The sequence below is a fragment of the Mustela nivalis genome, assembly GCF_964662115.1.
Source record: "Mustela nivalis genome assembly, chromosome: 2".
NCBI classification, from domain to species: Eukaryota; Metazoa; Chordata; class Mammalia; order Carnivora; family Mustelidae; genus Mustela; species Mustela nivalis.
In genome coordinates, this window is record NC_139021.1 from 153,486,069 (window position 1) to 153,502,028 (window position 15,960).

Below are 15,960 nucleotides of genomic sequence, written 5' to 3' on the forward strand. Positions count from 1 at the left end.
TAATAAGAAATATATCTTTATCATAGCTATTTTTTTTTAATGATTTTTTTTTTTAAAGATTTTATTTATTTATTTGTCAGAGAGAGAGCGAGCGAGAGCGAGCATAGGCAGACAGAGTGGAAGGCAGAGTCAGAGGGAGAAGCAGGCTCCCTGCAGAGCAAGGAGCCCGATGTGGGACTCGATCCCAGGACGCTGGGATCATGACCTGAGCCGAAGGCAGCTGCTTAACCAACTGAGCCACCCAGGCGTCCCAATCATAGCTATTTTTATGAAACAGTAACACTTGATTTTCTGGCCTTGATTCTTTAATGGATTATTATCTCATTGGAAGGGCTTGCACATTTTAGTAACATTGAGGTTACGTTGCTGTAAATTTGGTGGTATGTATTTTTTACTTTCTATAATGTAAATCTTGAAACTTACATAAAAATAGAGATAGGAAACTCCTGTGTTCTCAGCTTCTGTAACAATAATAAACATTTTGCCATATTTTCTTAAATTTTTTTGCTTAAGTATTTTATCTTATTTTTTTTTAAGATTTTATTTATTTGAGAGAGAAAGGGAGAGAGAGAGGGGGCACATACCCCAGGGGCAGAGGGAGAGGGAGAGAATCTCAAGCAGATTTTGTGTTCAGTGTGGAGTCCCACATGGGGCCCATCTCATGACCCTGAGATCATGACCTGAGCCAAAACCAAGAGTAAGAGGTAATCAACTAAACCATCCATGCACCCCTTTGCTGAGCATTTTAAAAAACAAATTCCAGGGGTACCTGGGTGGCTCAGTGGGTTAAGCCTCTGCCTTCGGCTCAGGTCATGATCTCAGGGTCCTGGGATCGAGCCCTGCATCAGGCTCTCTGCTCAGAAGAGAGCCTGCTTCCCCCTTTCTCTCTGCCTGCCTCTCTGCCTACTTGTGATCTCTCTCTCTCTCTGTCTCTCGTCTAGCAAATAAATAAAATCTTAAAAAAAAAAAAATTCCAGAAATAATGACATTTTATCCCTGGAAACAGTATGTGTTTCTAAAAGAATAAAGGCATTTCATTATTTAAACATCACACTTAACAAAATTAATACTATTCCATAGCATCAATTCTCTCGTCCATATCACTATTTTCTTGATTGCCCCCAAGATGTCTTTTTACCATTGGTATGCTTGCTTGCTAATAACAGTTTGCTACTGTTACTCTTTCTAGAGCTTTTATTAATTAATTTAATTTTAATTCATATAGCTAATATGCAGTGTTATATCAGTTTTAGGTATACAATGTAGTGATTTAGTAGTTCTGTACAGTACTCAGTGCTCTTTATAAGTCTGTTCTTTAATCCACTTCACCTGTTTCACCCATCTCTTCCTCTGATAACCATCAGTTTGTTCTCTCTCTTTTCTTCTTTTGCTCATTTGTTTTGTTTCTTAAATCGCACATATGAGTGAAATCATGTGGTATTTGTCTTTCTCTAACTGATTTATTTCACCTAGCATTATACTCTAGCTCTATCCATGTTGTTGCAGATGGCAAGATTTCATTCTTTTTTATGGCTGAGTAATATTCTGTTTTTTATATGTGTGTGTGTGTGTGTGTGTGTGTGTGTGTGTGTATGTGTGTGTATCACTTCTTCTTTAATGGACACTTGGGCTGCTGTAGTTGGGGTCCAAATAAGAGTCACACCTTGGATTTGTTGTTAAATTTTTTTCCAATATTCTTTCTTTTTTTCCACCTTTTTCTTTAGTTGTTTAGATCTTATTCCTTTATTTCATTTTTTCTGTTGCTCAGGTTACCAGTAACTAGATAATATCCCTACTTTGTGTTATTCACTTGTCAAAAAACTGATATTCTTAATAGTTTTTTCCTTAATTAGGTTTAAAGTGAGGATTAAAAAAACAAACAGAATTAAAGAATGTTGTAGCAAATTGGTATCGTACTCAGTAATGGAGAGCAGTACAGCAGTTGTTGGTAGCTGTAGTGAACTTGATTTTAGATGAGAGAATACCATTTATCTGGTGTGACGAAGTAATACCCAATGTTTATGGAGTTGGGAAATGTGATGTTATTCCTGTTTTGCTGACAAATAAACTGAGGCTCAGAGAGGCTATGTCATCCAGAATGACCCAGCTAGTTAGTTAGAGAGCTGGGATGAAGGAAGAAGTCTTCTGACTCCCATATCAGTGAAAGTGTCTGGCATTTAAGGAACGACCAGTTAATGTTAGGACGTTTATCTTTATGCCACCTTTGTTCAGGCTACCTAGATGGACCTTGCATTATAGTCACATGACGTATTTCTAATTGTGAATACACTCTGGAAGAGAGAGTGGTGAAGCTGGCTTTCACAATCTCCCTCTCTGAATTCTATTCTTCTGAATTTGTATCTTGAATAGCAGGAAATACCTTTCAGCATGAAACTCTTCTGAATTTTAAGTCATAAGAAAGGCATGAAGGCAGTAGTACATGTATAACAGTCATTTATTTTTCAAGCTGAAACAGAACAATGACAGTTGTTTTTATTTTATTGTATCTGTGTCTCTTATTGTAAGCTACCACTATTTTGGATATAAAGAGCATATAAGGGGTGCCTGAGTGGCTCAGTGGGTTAAGCTTCTGCCTTCAGCTCAGATCATGATCTTGGGGTCCTGGGATCGAGCCCCGCATCGGACTCTCTGTTCAGCGGGGAGCCTGCCTCCCCCTCTCTCTACCTGCCTCTCTGCCTACTTGTGATTTCTCTCTCTGTCAAATAAATAAATAAAATCTTTTAAAAAAAATAAGAGCATATAAATAAGTGGAGGAAGAAATGTGTCTTCTGCTAGCATAAAAGAGTTACCTGATTTTAGGTCTTACACTGCTTTTTCCTTGCAAATAGAGATCTTTAAAAGATTTCTTAATTTTTGCTCCTGATAATGTATGAATTGGAGAAAAAAGGAAAAAAAGGAAGATAAATGAATGGTATCAGTTGTGCTATGTATTTCTCACAATCCAGTGATTCTCAAAGTGTAGTCCTCAGACCAGCAGCATTAGGATCACATGGGAAATTATTAGAAATGCCACCTCAGACCTATTAAATCTGAGGGTGGGGCCCTGGGTTTTATCAAGACCTCTGGGTAATTCTGATGCACTTTGCACTTGAAGAACCACTGCATTAAGCTCTTTAAGCTTCACTGTATTCTACCATCTCTTATACCAAAGTCTCTAAAGATACATTTCAAAGACATTAGCTTTTAACTTCAATCATAAAATTCTTTGTACTGCACAGCATGATATGATCTAGCACTTGAAAACCAATGGATAAATGAGAGTATTAACTGAAAATGATTAACAAATTACTGCAATGGTAGTTTTCAACAGTGGAACTCAAATGGTCTGAGAGCCACCAGTAATTTATGCCTGTCTTGTTTTTCTTTTACCAGTCTAAGTTTTTTATTTGGACAGAGGCACTATAATACAGTGGTTAAGAATATAAACTTCAGGGCGCCTAGGTGGCTCAGTGGGTTAAGGCCTCTACCTTCGGCTCAGGTTGTGATCTCAGGGTCCTGGGATTGAGCCCCAGGTCAGGCTCTCTGCTTGGCAGGGAGCCTTCTTCCTCCTCTCTCTCTCTCTCTGCCTCTCTGCCTGCTGGTGATCTCTGTCAAATAAATAAAATAAAATCTTAAAAAAAAAAAAAGAATATCAACTTCAGACTTAGACCTTAGTTTGAGTCTTGATGGTGGCACTCACTAGTTCTAGTAGGATGTTGAGCAAGTCACTTAATCTGTTTAAATTGCAGTTTCCTCATTTGTAAAATGAGTGAATTAATTCATACAGTGGTTGTAAGAATTAAGTGAGGTAGTGCAGATGTATAAGGCACTCGGCATAGTGCCTGGCATATGGTAAGCACATAGTTACTTCAGAGAGGATGGGATATTACATTATTAGACATGAGACTGGAACTTGGAGTGTTTATATATTATTTTATAAGCATGAGGGAATCGTTGAAGAATTTTTAAGTAAAGAATGACATTATTAGAGTTATGTTCTAGAACGTTTACTCTGGAGATCTCTGTGGATGATAGATTGGAGTGGGATTAAAAAAAAATAGTCATGTTGAACTAGTGAAGGCAGTGGTTCAAGAAGGGAGATAAAGACTGAAAATAGGATCAGTGGTGATGAAGAGGAAGGAATATAAGCAAGAAGTATTTAAGAGCCTGCTATTACCTGGTACTTAGGAATAATTAGAAGGTGAAGTTAAGGGAAGTTAACAATTTGACCTACCTTTGGGTGGACTTGAATTTGTTCATATACTCTCAAATAGATTCTGGTTGTAGTTAGTCTAAATCTTTGAAAACATTCAAACATGCATTCATCTGTTCTAAACATATGCATGTGAAAAGGAGAAACAAGTATCTTTTCAACATCCTACAACTTGGCTCAAATGGTATATTTCAGAGTTATTCTTGAAGCTGCGATCTTTGCTCTATAATACTGATTCCTCTCATCTTTTACTTTAAATGTAGATTATTTTAACATTTTTTAAATAGGTAGTGTATACAACTTGCATATCCTAATATGTACTTTTTACTGCTTAATTTAAATGTTGATTATTGAAAAATAGGACTGACATCTAATTAAGATATTGTTAAACTGTAGAAAGTATAGAGTCCTAGCAGTTTGCAATTAACTTTTGTTTTATTTACAGAAGAGAGACATTGGGTATTTGTTATCTGATATTTTTACTGCATTTTTAACACCATAGATAAAAGTCATTAGTCATAATATTATGTCTAATTTTCCCTAAAGCCTCCCTATTGTCTTACTAGAACTAGAATTGGCACCTCAGTTCTGACTTTGTAGGTGAACTCCTAGCCTTTCAGGAAGTCCGTGTTGTGGACTAATGCTGGGGCAGAAAAGATTGTGAAGCTTTTTTTCCCTCTGTCTTTGACAAGAGTATCTGTCACTTTTGTTAATTCAGTATCTAATCATTGTAATGAACTCTCTATGAACATAAGTTATTCATTCAACAAGGCTTTTATGTTTACATCTTTTTAAAAATTATGCTTTACTAAATACATTGGCTATTTTCATTTTGTTAATAAGACAATTGACAGTTCAGATTACAGAGGCAGCACCAGCATAGTTTATTTAAAAATATGTAAATCTAAATTTGATCGAGATCATCAGGTTTCTGACATACATTTTTATTTTAAAAATTTGTATCTGTGATCTGAAATTGAGCTATTAGAGTTCCTTTGTTCTTTTATTTGTCATTAAAAAGTTATGGAAAAAATCACTTTCTGGGTTTAAAGCTCTTTTATTATGTTTAAACATATTTGGAGTTTGATTTTTAGAACCAGAAGATGCCTCAGAGCTTTTTATTACAAATGTTTGGGTTTCTTTTTATATATGAATAAAAGTAGGGCTGGAGAATGAAATGACTTCATGAAGAGACTTCAAAGTCTCAACTACTTGGTCACAGAGGAAACATCTGGACCTAATATGATCTGTAAGAAATTTTCAGTTTGCATGAGAGATTAAGCTATATAATATTTTAAGAGGTTTGTTATAATTGATTTAATTATGAAATTTTTTTTTAAATGTAGGAAGAGTATGGGTTATATAGGCTCAAAGGACAAGGAGTTAAGGAAAATATTGCTCAGTTGAGATAAAAACCTGATGGTGGAAATACTGGTCATTGTCAGGTAAATCTTGTTAGCACAAATAGGACATAGGTGCTGATAGTTTTCTTTCTTTGCTTTCACCTAAGCAAGAAAAAGGTTATGCATTGACTCAGCATCAAGGAAGTTCAGGGAAATTAACAGAAGGCATTATCTATACTGGATAAGTTTTCATCTGAGAAGTATGCTATTCAGGGTGTCTTTAAGCATAATTTGAGTGTGTCAGAAAAGAAACCAGAGGAGTAGGTAACCACCTCTTTTTTGACAGAGTGAGTATATTGATTGTTCTAGGACACTGTTGATAGATTAGCAAGAGTTCTCTGTCCCAGAGTTTGTTGTCAAGTAACCCTGGAACCCTACTGGTAAGTCTGGGAAGTCTTGATTTTAGTTGTAAAAAGTCAGAAAAATATTCTTTTAGGTATGTTAGAGTTAGGGTTAGCAGATATTGAAAAAAATGCCTGCGTTAAAATGGAGAACATTGGAGTAGTAGTGAGAAGTACCTGTGTTTTGTCAAATCTTGCTCTATTTGCAATTAAAAAATAAATATAAACTATAAATACTTGTGCTTCATGGATTATTAAGAGTAACATTTTAATAAAAGAGAAAGGATGCTAAAATTTTAGTCTGTATAGCAGTGGTTCTCAGCTGGAGTAATTCCACCCCGAGACCCCAGGTACATTTGGCAATGTCTTTGGGCTCCCAGCCACAACTTAGGGGGAAGGGAGCTACTTGCATCTAATGGGTAGAGGCCAGGAATGGTGCTGAACATCCTTCAAAGCATCCTCAAAGCACAGGACAGCCCCACAGCAAAAAATTATCTTGCATGAAATGTTAACAGTGCTGAGACTGAGAAAACTTAGTGTAAGGACAGTATAATCCTTTTGATAATGAAGCTATATATATTAATATATATATGAAGAAGTCATTGTTTACTTAAATCAAAGGTCTAGTGCTTAGGAGAAAATAAAAAGCTTGTTAGTGCTAGCCTAGCAATCTTGAGGATGTTAAGAAATATCATAGAGTTTTCTTTTTTTCTTTGCACCAAATTAAAACTAGTGTAAGGTAATTATGTTTACTTCTTTGAATCTTTTAAAAAAAATCTCAGTGGACACGATATTTTTGTTATATTAAAGTTAAATCTAGTAATTAATTATATCTAGAAAGAGCTCACATCAATTTACATTTAAAAATAATTTTAGTTGTAGTTGTATTTGAAGTGTCTTTAGAAGTATCCTATAGTGGAGTCATAATTTAAGAATAATTTTATTTCCCTTTATACTAAGTACCCCATGGTTTTATTGTAATGGTTAATGGAATACATTTAAATTATGCCATAAATGAACATTCTGCTTTGTTGAAAATGTTTTTGTGACAGAATTGAATTTGGAGATTTAATAAATTTGGATAATTTATTTAAATATATAAAAGAATGAGGTGGAGCAAATTATTGTAGTTAATTGTGTTAAATCATTCAGGAAGCTAACTATACCTTTGTGGAAAGCAAAATAATAATCAACTTTTATTTTTAGCTCAACAGAAATAGATGATATGCTTAGAAAATCTACAAATCTGCTGCTGACCAGAACTTTGAGTAGCTGTTTACTGAATCTTATTAGAAAACCTCATATAGGTTTGACAGAGGTAGGTAAAAAAAAAAATACTAGTTAAATCTTTCATTATATGAAAAAAATGTATAAGCTATCGCTAAATATCATCCTGTAAAACTAGATTTCTATTTTCTTTAATTTATTTTATTTTTAAAGATTTATTTATTTTAGAGAGAGGGAATAGGCCTGTGTGGGGAGGGGCTGAGGAAGAGGAATAGGAAGAGAGAGAATCTTGAGCAGACTCCCTGCTAACCGCAGAGCTCCATATGGGACTTGATCTCATAACTCTGAGATGATGACCTGAGCCAAAATCAAGAGTCAGACACTTAACCAACTGAGCCACCCAGATGCCCCATCTGTTTTGAATTTATTAGTAGAAGTGGATTTTTTTTTAGTGTAAATTCAAGCTATTTGAGGGGAAAGGGTTTACATGGAGAATATTAAAACACATATGTAGATTTGTGATTGCCAGACTTTCTATGAAAAATGAAAATACTCATTTTTTTAACTTGGTAAATGTATAAAATTCGGAAAAGTACTTTTAAGAGTTGTTCTAAGTTAATTGGCAGTTAGACTCTTGATTATTTTTTTTAAATTATAGCATTTATAGTATTTGCAGCAGGCTTTTGAAATCAGATAATCCCTTGTATCCTATAAAGCTATAATTATGCAGAAATGGTACAATTGCTGAAAATAATAATTCATTTTCATAAACCAGATGGTTTTGTGTACATGTAACCTACATTTTAACAGATTTATTTTGTATTTTCTAGCTAGTGCAAATCATCATAAACACAACACACTTGGAACAAGCTTGCAAATACCTTGAGGACTTTATAACTAATATTACAAACATTTCTCAAGAGACTGTTCATACCACAAGACTTTATGGACTTTCTACTTTTAAGGTATGTAAAAATCCGACCAAAAAGTTTTATTTCTATTACTATAAGCAAACTTTTAAAAATATAAGACAATTTTTATCATACACTTGATTCCATTATATTCTGAACCATTGAAAATTAGAGATTAATCATTGTCAACAACAAATAGATAAATGTGAGTTTCCTTTTGGCGTTTTAAACATCATCCCTAAAATGGAGAAAAATGTATTGATTTTCCACAACTATATTACACTTTGTCCATGTTTTGAAGACTTACAGTATTGCTAAATCAGCCTTAACTGGATTTCTGTTAATGTCTCACAGTTCCACAATTAATTTTATATGTAATGTGTATACATGTGTGTGTTTGGAAATTAAAAATGTAAGATGAATTAGATAAGTGTAAGACTGGCTTTATATTCTTTATTAACTCTGATCTGAAGAAAAATAAATATTACCTTTTTACATCTTACCAAAGTCCTATGTTCTTCTGAATGGAAAGATTTCTGTTTATATAATACTGTGTGCTATCCCAAAAGATTAATTAATGGTTGTTTTAAGAATAATGGTAGATTGTATAATTTCATTAATTTGTTTTATAAACTGTTTCATAATTTTATTGATTTGGGGTCATATAGATGAGACCCTGGCATAATCTTATAATATAAATCCCTTTTCATTGACCAGTTTATTAAATTAATATAAACCACTTACTGATCTCTTATCTTTAAAATAGGCTGGCTAGTTTAATTTTTTTTTTTAAGATTTTATTTATTCATTTGGTAGAGAGAGAAAGCATGAGCGGGGGAAGGGCAGAAGGAGAAACAGGCTGTCTGGTGAGCAGGGAGCGGAGCAGGGAGCTGGCTCTGGGTCTCAATCCCAGGACCCTGTCATACCTGAGCTGAAGACAGATGCTTAACCAACTGAGCCAACCAGGTGCCCCTAGGCTGGCTAGTTTAACCTCATATTCCTTTCTAAGTTTTTTATTAAAGTGTTACCATGCTTTTACTCTTGATATATTATAAATTACCACCTTGGCTCCTATAATTATATTATAATCATTTACATTTTTAAAAATTCAATATACTTGTATTTAGAAATAACTAATGTTAACAATAACCACACTTCGAAAGTGTGAAGTCCAGAAATGACTCTTGGCTCCTAAAATTATCTGGTTGGTTCCCAGATCTTACGTTTTTCTGATGGTTCCTGAGCTCATATAGTCATCCTGATACATTAAAGCACAAATGCATATGACATCTGAGTGAGCAAATAGATGAAATTAGTTATTAAAACTGAGACAGAAACTTCACAAAGCAGACATTGATTTATTCAGGTAGTATAGTACAGTAATTAACGGCAATATACTCTGGAGTTAGACTATTGTGTGACTTTGGGCACATTTTTCAACTGTAATGTTTCACAGGGTTTTTTTTCTATAAAATGTGAGTAGTAATGTATTACCTATGTCACACAATTATTATGGAGTTTAAAGATACTTAGTGTAGTGTCATTTGTTGTACATCATCTATGCTCTGAGTGCTCTATTAGGTGCTGAAAATATAAAAATGTATCCCTGCCTCAAGAAGCTCATAGGAGAAAAAAATCTATAAAAAAGACACTTGACAATATGGTGTGTTAAGTACTATAACATGGGAGGAAAGTCCACAAGTTTTTGCATATTTTTCTAATCCAATGACAAATTATTTTCTTTTATATTGGACTTTACACAATCTTTCTTCTTTTTCATTATTGTTCTCTATCCTTATGTCCAAATGTTACTCATATACTGTCAAGAAGAGATTTGCTAAGGACTGGAGTTGTAAGCATATTTAACTGTTAACATTATATTTAACAAGCTTACTCTGTACTCTCATTAAAACATGAATTGCCTTGACATCTGGTATATCAGGGATCTTCAAGCAAATTTCCTTTTCATTTATAAGTCAAAGGACCAAGACACTGGAACATGCTACTTTTAGATTAAGGGATCTTAGAACTATACTTCCCCAAATCTGCTTGTTGGGAGGAATGTTTAGATATGTTAGCTCCGGTTCATCATTCCAGTGGTCCCTTAAGTTATAGATAATTTAGTTGAAACTATAATTGCTATAGAATACTCGTTGGGTTTTCTTGGAAATCAGAAAATCAAGTGCAGCCTGTACAAATAGTAGAGCATCCTTGTTTTTTGTTGTTTGTTTTTTGTTTTGTTTTCACACAGAACTCAGGAAGCCTTTCTATTTTATGAAATGAGAACAAGAGCTGTGCTCATTTCTACCTTTTGTCTGTTTCAAGGGAAGTTTGTCTTAAACTATAATATAAGGAAGCAATTTAATAGTGAGAGTTATTAAATCATTATGAAAGTGAATTATTGAGTGAGATTGGGGGGAATTTCCATTCCTAGGGAACAGTCAGTCTATTACCTCTTTCAAGGAGCTGATTAAAGTACAGTCTTGATTACAGACTTTAGCATACATTGCTTAGTTAACCTCTTAGCCTAATTCTTTTCAGTCCAGTGACCCTAGCAAACATATTCCTATTTAGTTGCCCAGTGATTATGGAAATAAGCATTTAAAGGTTCTTTTACCCACACCCCATTTGTTTCCCCTCCAAAAAACACAGATGCATACACAAAGTCCTTGATTTTTACCTTTGCTTATTTTATGAAATATTATATAAACTCTCTTGTTAGCATGCCTTTATTTTGCTAAATCTGTGAGTGATACAAAAGAAGTTAAGTAACTAGTTCTAGCCTCAAGCAGTACCTCAGCTTTTTGAAATTAACCTGGACCCACACTGAGAGCTACTTTAAGACTTCTGACTGAAAAGATTTGCATCAGAATGGAGGGGGAAAGATGGGAATACCATTACCTTTCTAATCTATATAGTAGAGAAATGGCCCAGTTTTTCTTTGGCATCAGAGCTCTTTAACTTTGCTCCAGGGAGTTTTTCCAACCTGCCACTCTAAAAAGCCCTGGTTGTGATTCCAACTGTAAGTGCCTACATGGAATATGCTTCTGATTCTTTTTCTAATTTGCTGTTTTAAAATCTGTTGATGACTGTGTAGCAAAGTTTTTTTTTTAGAATTATGGTTAAAGTGACAGTGGTAAGTAGTCTTTGATCATGAGCTTGAAATTCTCATCCTATAGAGCAAGGACATGGTACATGGACTATTACAAAATCTTTTAAAATTAAGTGTAACATATATATATATATATATATATATGCACAATTTATATATGTAAAAGTTATAAATATATATAGCTCAATTAATTATTAAAGGTAAATACAGACTTCTAGTTTCCATTCTAGTATGCAAAGAGCTTGGAAGTTGTCACTGTGTCCTGACAAGTAAAAAAAAACTGAGAAAACTGAAAAATAAATTTCTTTGATCTGTCAGAGAAGTGAGATCATAGGGCAAACTGCTGGTCCCCAGATTGGAGAGAGACAGACTGAAAAATACAGAGAACCACAATTTAATGGAGCCATAAACTTCCACAGGAATCAGTATTGGAAAACTTGAACTGTATTAATGAATTGCTGGAGGCTCAGTGTGGACAAGTTAGGGAGTTAAAACTCAAGGGGGACCCCATCTGGGTGGGGCTCACACTTTTGTGAGTTGTCCCTCCTGGAGCTCTACCAGTTTCTTCCAGTGAAGACTGAAGAATAATCTTCTTGTGCTTCCAGCAATGGGGAAGGAAAAAGAACCATTTTGAAATACACCAGAGCATTCTGTTCTATTCTTCTTAACAAGACCTAACCTCAAAAGAAACTATGTACCAGTGCCTGTACTGTTGGGTTTTCTTTTATCAGAGCCTAATCAGATTGGGGGAAGGGAAATATCCAACTCCAGCTGCTATTGCCATCTTGTTCCATCAAAGGGGAAGAAATGAGAAGCACTTGTGAAGTTTTATCTCCAAGGAGCAAAGCTCGCTTAAAGATTGCAACCCAGTCAACTATAATTAAATAATAAAAATTAAGACAATAACAACAACAAATCCTGTGACCTTAATCATGACTATAGAGCGCTTCCTCTCCCCTTACGCCTTACCACCACATTACTAAAGTCTTACTTATTACAGTTTCTTTCACCGAGTACATCATGTCTGTTTGTCAAGAAAAAAATTCATGGAAGACTAAAAGACAAAAAGCACAGTTTGAAGAGTAGAGTAAGTATTGGAACCAGATTCAGATATGTCAGGGATATTAGAATTATCAGATCGGGAATTTTTTAAAAATTATGATTAATATGCATCTAAGGACATAATGGATAATGTAGACAATATGAAAGAACAGATGGCTAATGTAAGCAGAGAAATGGAAAGTCTAAGAAAGTCAAAAAGAAAGACTAGAGATCAAAAGCAATATAACAGAAATGAAGAATGCCTTTGATGCACTCATTAATAGAGTAGACACAGCTGAGGAAAGAATCTCTGAGCTTGGGGATATGTCAATAGAAACTTCCAAAACAGAGAGACAAAGAGAAAAAAATACTAAAAAAAAAAAAAATTAAACAGAATATCCAAGAATTGTGGGATAACTACAAAAGGTAAACATACATAGAATGGGAATATGTTTAGGAGAAAAAAGAGAGAAAGGGACAGAAGCAAAATCTGATGCAGTATTTTTTTTTTTAATTTTATTTATTTATTTGACAGAGATTGCAAGTAGTCAGAGAGACAGGCAGAGAGAGAGGAAGGGAAGCAGGCTCCCTACTGAGCAGACAGCCCGACACAGAGCCCAGGACCTGGGAACCATGACCCAAGCCGAAAGCAGAGGCTTTTACCCACTAAGCCACCCAGCTGACCCTTTGATTCAGTTTTGATTGAGAATTTCTCCCAAATTAATGTCAGACACTAAACCATGGATCTAGAAAGCTTAGAGAATACCAAGCAGGATAAATACCAAAATAATTACACCTAGGCATATCATATTCAAACTGCACAAAACTAAAGATAACCCCGAAAGAAACCAGAAGGAAAAACACCTTACCCAGAGTTAAAAAAATAAGAATTATATCTGACTTCTTTTTGTAAAACATGTAAGCAAGAAGAGAATGGAGTGAAATATCAAAAGTGTTGAGTGAAAAACACCCACCAACCTAGAATTTCATATCCTGTGAAATTATCCTTCAAAACTGAAGGAGAAAGACTTTCTCAGACAAAAATTAAGGGCATTAGTGGCTAGTAGACCTGCCTTGCAAGAAGTGTTAAAATAACTTCTTCAGAGACAAAGTGATCTAGGTCAGGAACTCAGGTCCACATAAAGAAAGGAAAAGCATCAGAGAAAGTGTAGATGAAGGTAAAATGAAAGCTTTTATTATTTTTTTATTCTTAATTGCTTTCATTGCTAACCATTTGTTCAAAATGATAATGTATTCAATTGTGTATGCTTTATGTATATGTGTACACTTATATATTGTTATGTATAAGAGAAATGAATGGCAGCAATAATCCAAGGGGGGAGGAATATACTCTCACTACCCATTAAATGGTATAGTGTTATTTCAAAGTGGACTTGACATAATTATAAAGGTATATTGGAAACTCTAGGGCAATGACTAAAAAAGTTTTCAAAAAAGCATAACTGATATGCTAAGAAAGGGAATGCAAGAGAATCATGCAAATATTCAGTATCACAAAAGGCAGAAAAAGAATGAAACACAAAAGTAGGAACAAAGAACAAATGCAATAAATAGAAAACAGTAACAAATATGGCAAATACTAATCCAGCTTATACCAGTAATCACTTTAAATATCAGTAGCCTAGCAATGCTAACTGAAAGAGATTATCAGTATAGATCAATAAAACAAGATCCAACTATAGGTTGTTTACAAAACCCACTTTAAATATAAAGACTTGTAGATTAAAACTACATGTAGTTTTAAACATGTAGATTACATGTAGATTGAACATATAGATTAAAACTAAATAGATAAAGATAGGCCATGTTCACACTAATCAAAAAAGTGAGTGGTTATATTAATACATAGCAGACTTCAGAGTAAAGAAAGTTACAGGAATAAAGAGAGGCATTAAATAAATAATAAAGAATAAAGAGAGTTTTCCAAGAAGGCATAAAAATCCATGGTGTACATATGCCTGGCAACAGAGGATCAAAATATGAGAAGCAAAAACTGTTACAACATTGAGAAATGAATGTGTCCATTGTTATAGTTGGAGACTTTAGCACTCCTCTGTCAGAAATGGACAGATCCAGCAAACAGAAAATCATTAAGGACATAGTTGAACTATGGATTACCTGGATATAATTGACATCTATAGACTACCTCATTTAACAACAGCAGAATATATATTCTTCTCAAGCTCAAATGTAACAGACCAAGACAGCCTTATTCTAAACACATCTTAAAAAATTTAAAAGAATAAAAATCTGATAATAGTATCTGCTCTCAGACCACAGCGGGAATTAAACAAGAAACCAATAACAAGCTAAGCTAGAAAATCCCTAAATACTTGGAGGTTAAACAGCAGGGTCCTGGGATCGAGCCCCACATTGGGCTCTCTGCTCAGTGGAGAGCCTTCTTGTCCCTCTTCCTCCACCCCTCCCCTCGCTTGTGCTTGTGCTTTCTCTCTTGCTCTCTATCTCGAATAAATAAATAAAATCTTCAAAAGTAATAAATAAAACCTGTTAATATATTCCATCATATCAACAAACTAAAGAAAATAATATGATCATATTAATTTATGCAAAAAAAGCATTTGACAAAATTCAACACCAGTTCATGAGAAAAGCTCTTTAGTAAACTAGGAAGAGAGAGGAACTTCCTTTACTTGATTAAGAATATATACAAAACTCCTACATCTACATACTTAATGGTGAGAAATTAGAAGCTTTCCCACTAAGGAACAAGTCAAAAATGTTCCCTCTCACCATTCCATTTCAGCATCATAGTGGAAGTCCTACTTAGTTCAGTAAGACAAGAAAAGGAAATAAAAGATGTACTGATTAGGAAGGAAGAAATAAAGTGATCTTTGTTTGCAGATGACATGATTGTCTATGTAGAAAATCCAAAAGAATAAAACAAAAACTCTTCTGGAATTTAATTACCAACTATAGCAAGGTTTCTTTTCTTTTCTTTTTTCTTTTTTTTTTGAAAAGAGAGCACAACCAGGGTGGAGGGGTACAGGGAGAAGGAGAAGCAAATTCCACTGATCAAGGAGGCCGATGCAGGGCTTGATCCCAGGACCCAGGACCTGAGCTGAAGGCAGATGCTTAAAAGACTGAGTCACCCAGGTGCCCCTATGGTAAGGTTTCAAGAGACAAGGTTAATGTACAAAAGTTAATAGCTTTCCTGTTGTTAACAGACTCAATAGCGACATGATGTCAGTTCTTCCCAACTTGGGCTTTATTTGTTTGTTTGTTTAGTTAGTAAGTAAATGAACTCCACTCCTCATGTAGGGCTAGAACTCATGACCTTGAGGTTAGGAGTCACATGTTCTACCAACTGAGCCAGCCAGGTGCCCCCAACTTGAGCTTTAGATTCAAGGCATTCCTCATCACAACCTCAGCAGTTATTTTATGGATATTGAGAAACTGATTGTAAAGTTTTGTGGAGAGGCAAAAACCCCAGAATAGGCAACATGATAGTAAAAGAGAAGAACAAAGTTAGAGGACTAACACTACTTGACTTTAAGATTTATTATAAAGACAGTGTATTACTGGCCAAAAAACAGACATAGAGATCAGTGGAACAAAATGGAGAGCCCAGTAGTAGATCCACATGAATGTATTCAATTGTTACTTGACAAAAGGGCAAGGACAATATATTAGAGCAAAGAGTCTTTTCCACAAATGGTGTTAGAACATCCTG

The 15,960-nt window shown here is 34.6% G+C and overlaps 1 protein-coding gene across 6 annotated transcripts in view; it reads left to right on the forward strand.

Moving 5' to 3' along the window:
• The window catches only part of EXOC6 (exocyst complex component 6), a gene marked incomplete at its 5' end in the record, with an annotated part of 248,619 nt that overhangs the window by 137,399 nt on the left and 95,260 nt on the right, over window positions 1–15,960 (forward strand). For all 6 annotated transcript variants that reach the window (XR_014309260.1, XR_014309261.1, XR_014309262.1 and 3 more), the window contains 2 exons: window positions 7,164–7,275; window positions 8,015–8,149. Coding sequence is in view for 3 of the 6 variants with exons in the window: in XM_082721939.1 (XP_082578065.1) it covers window positions 7,164–7,275; window positions 8,015–8,149 (247 nt within the window). The remainder of the gene's footprint in view (window positions 1–7,163; window positions 7,276–8,014; window positions 8,150–15,960) is intronic.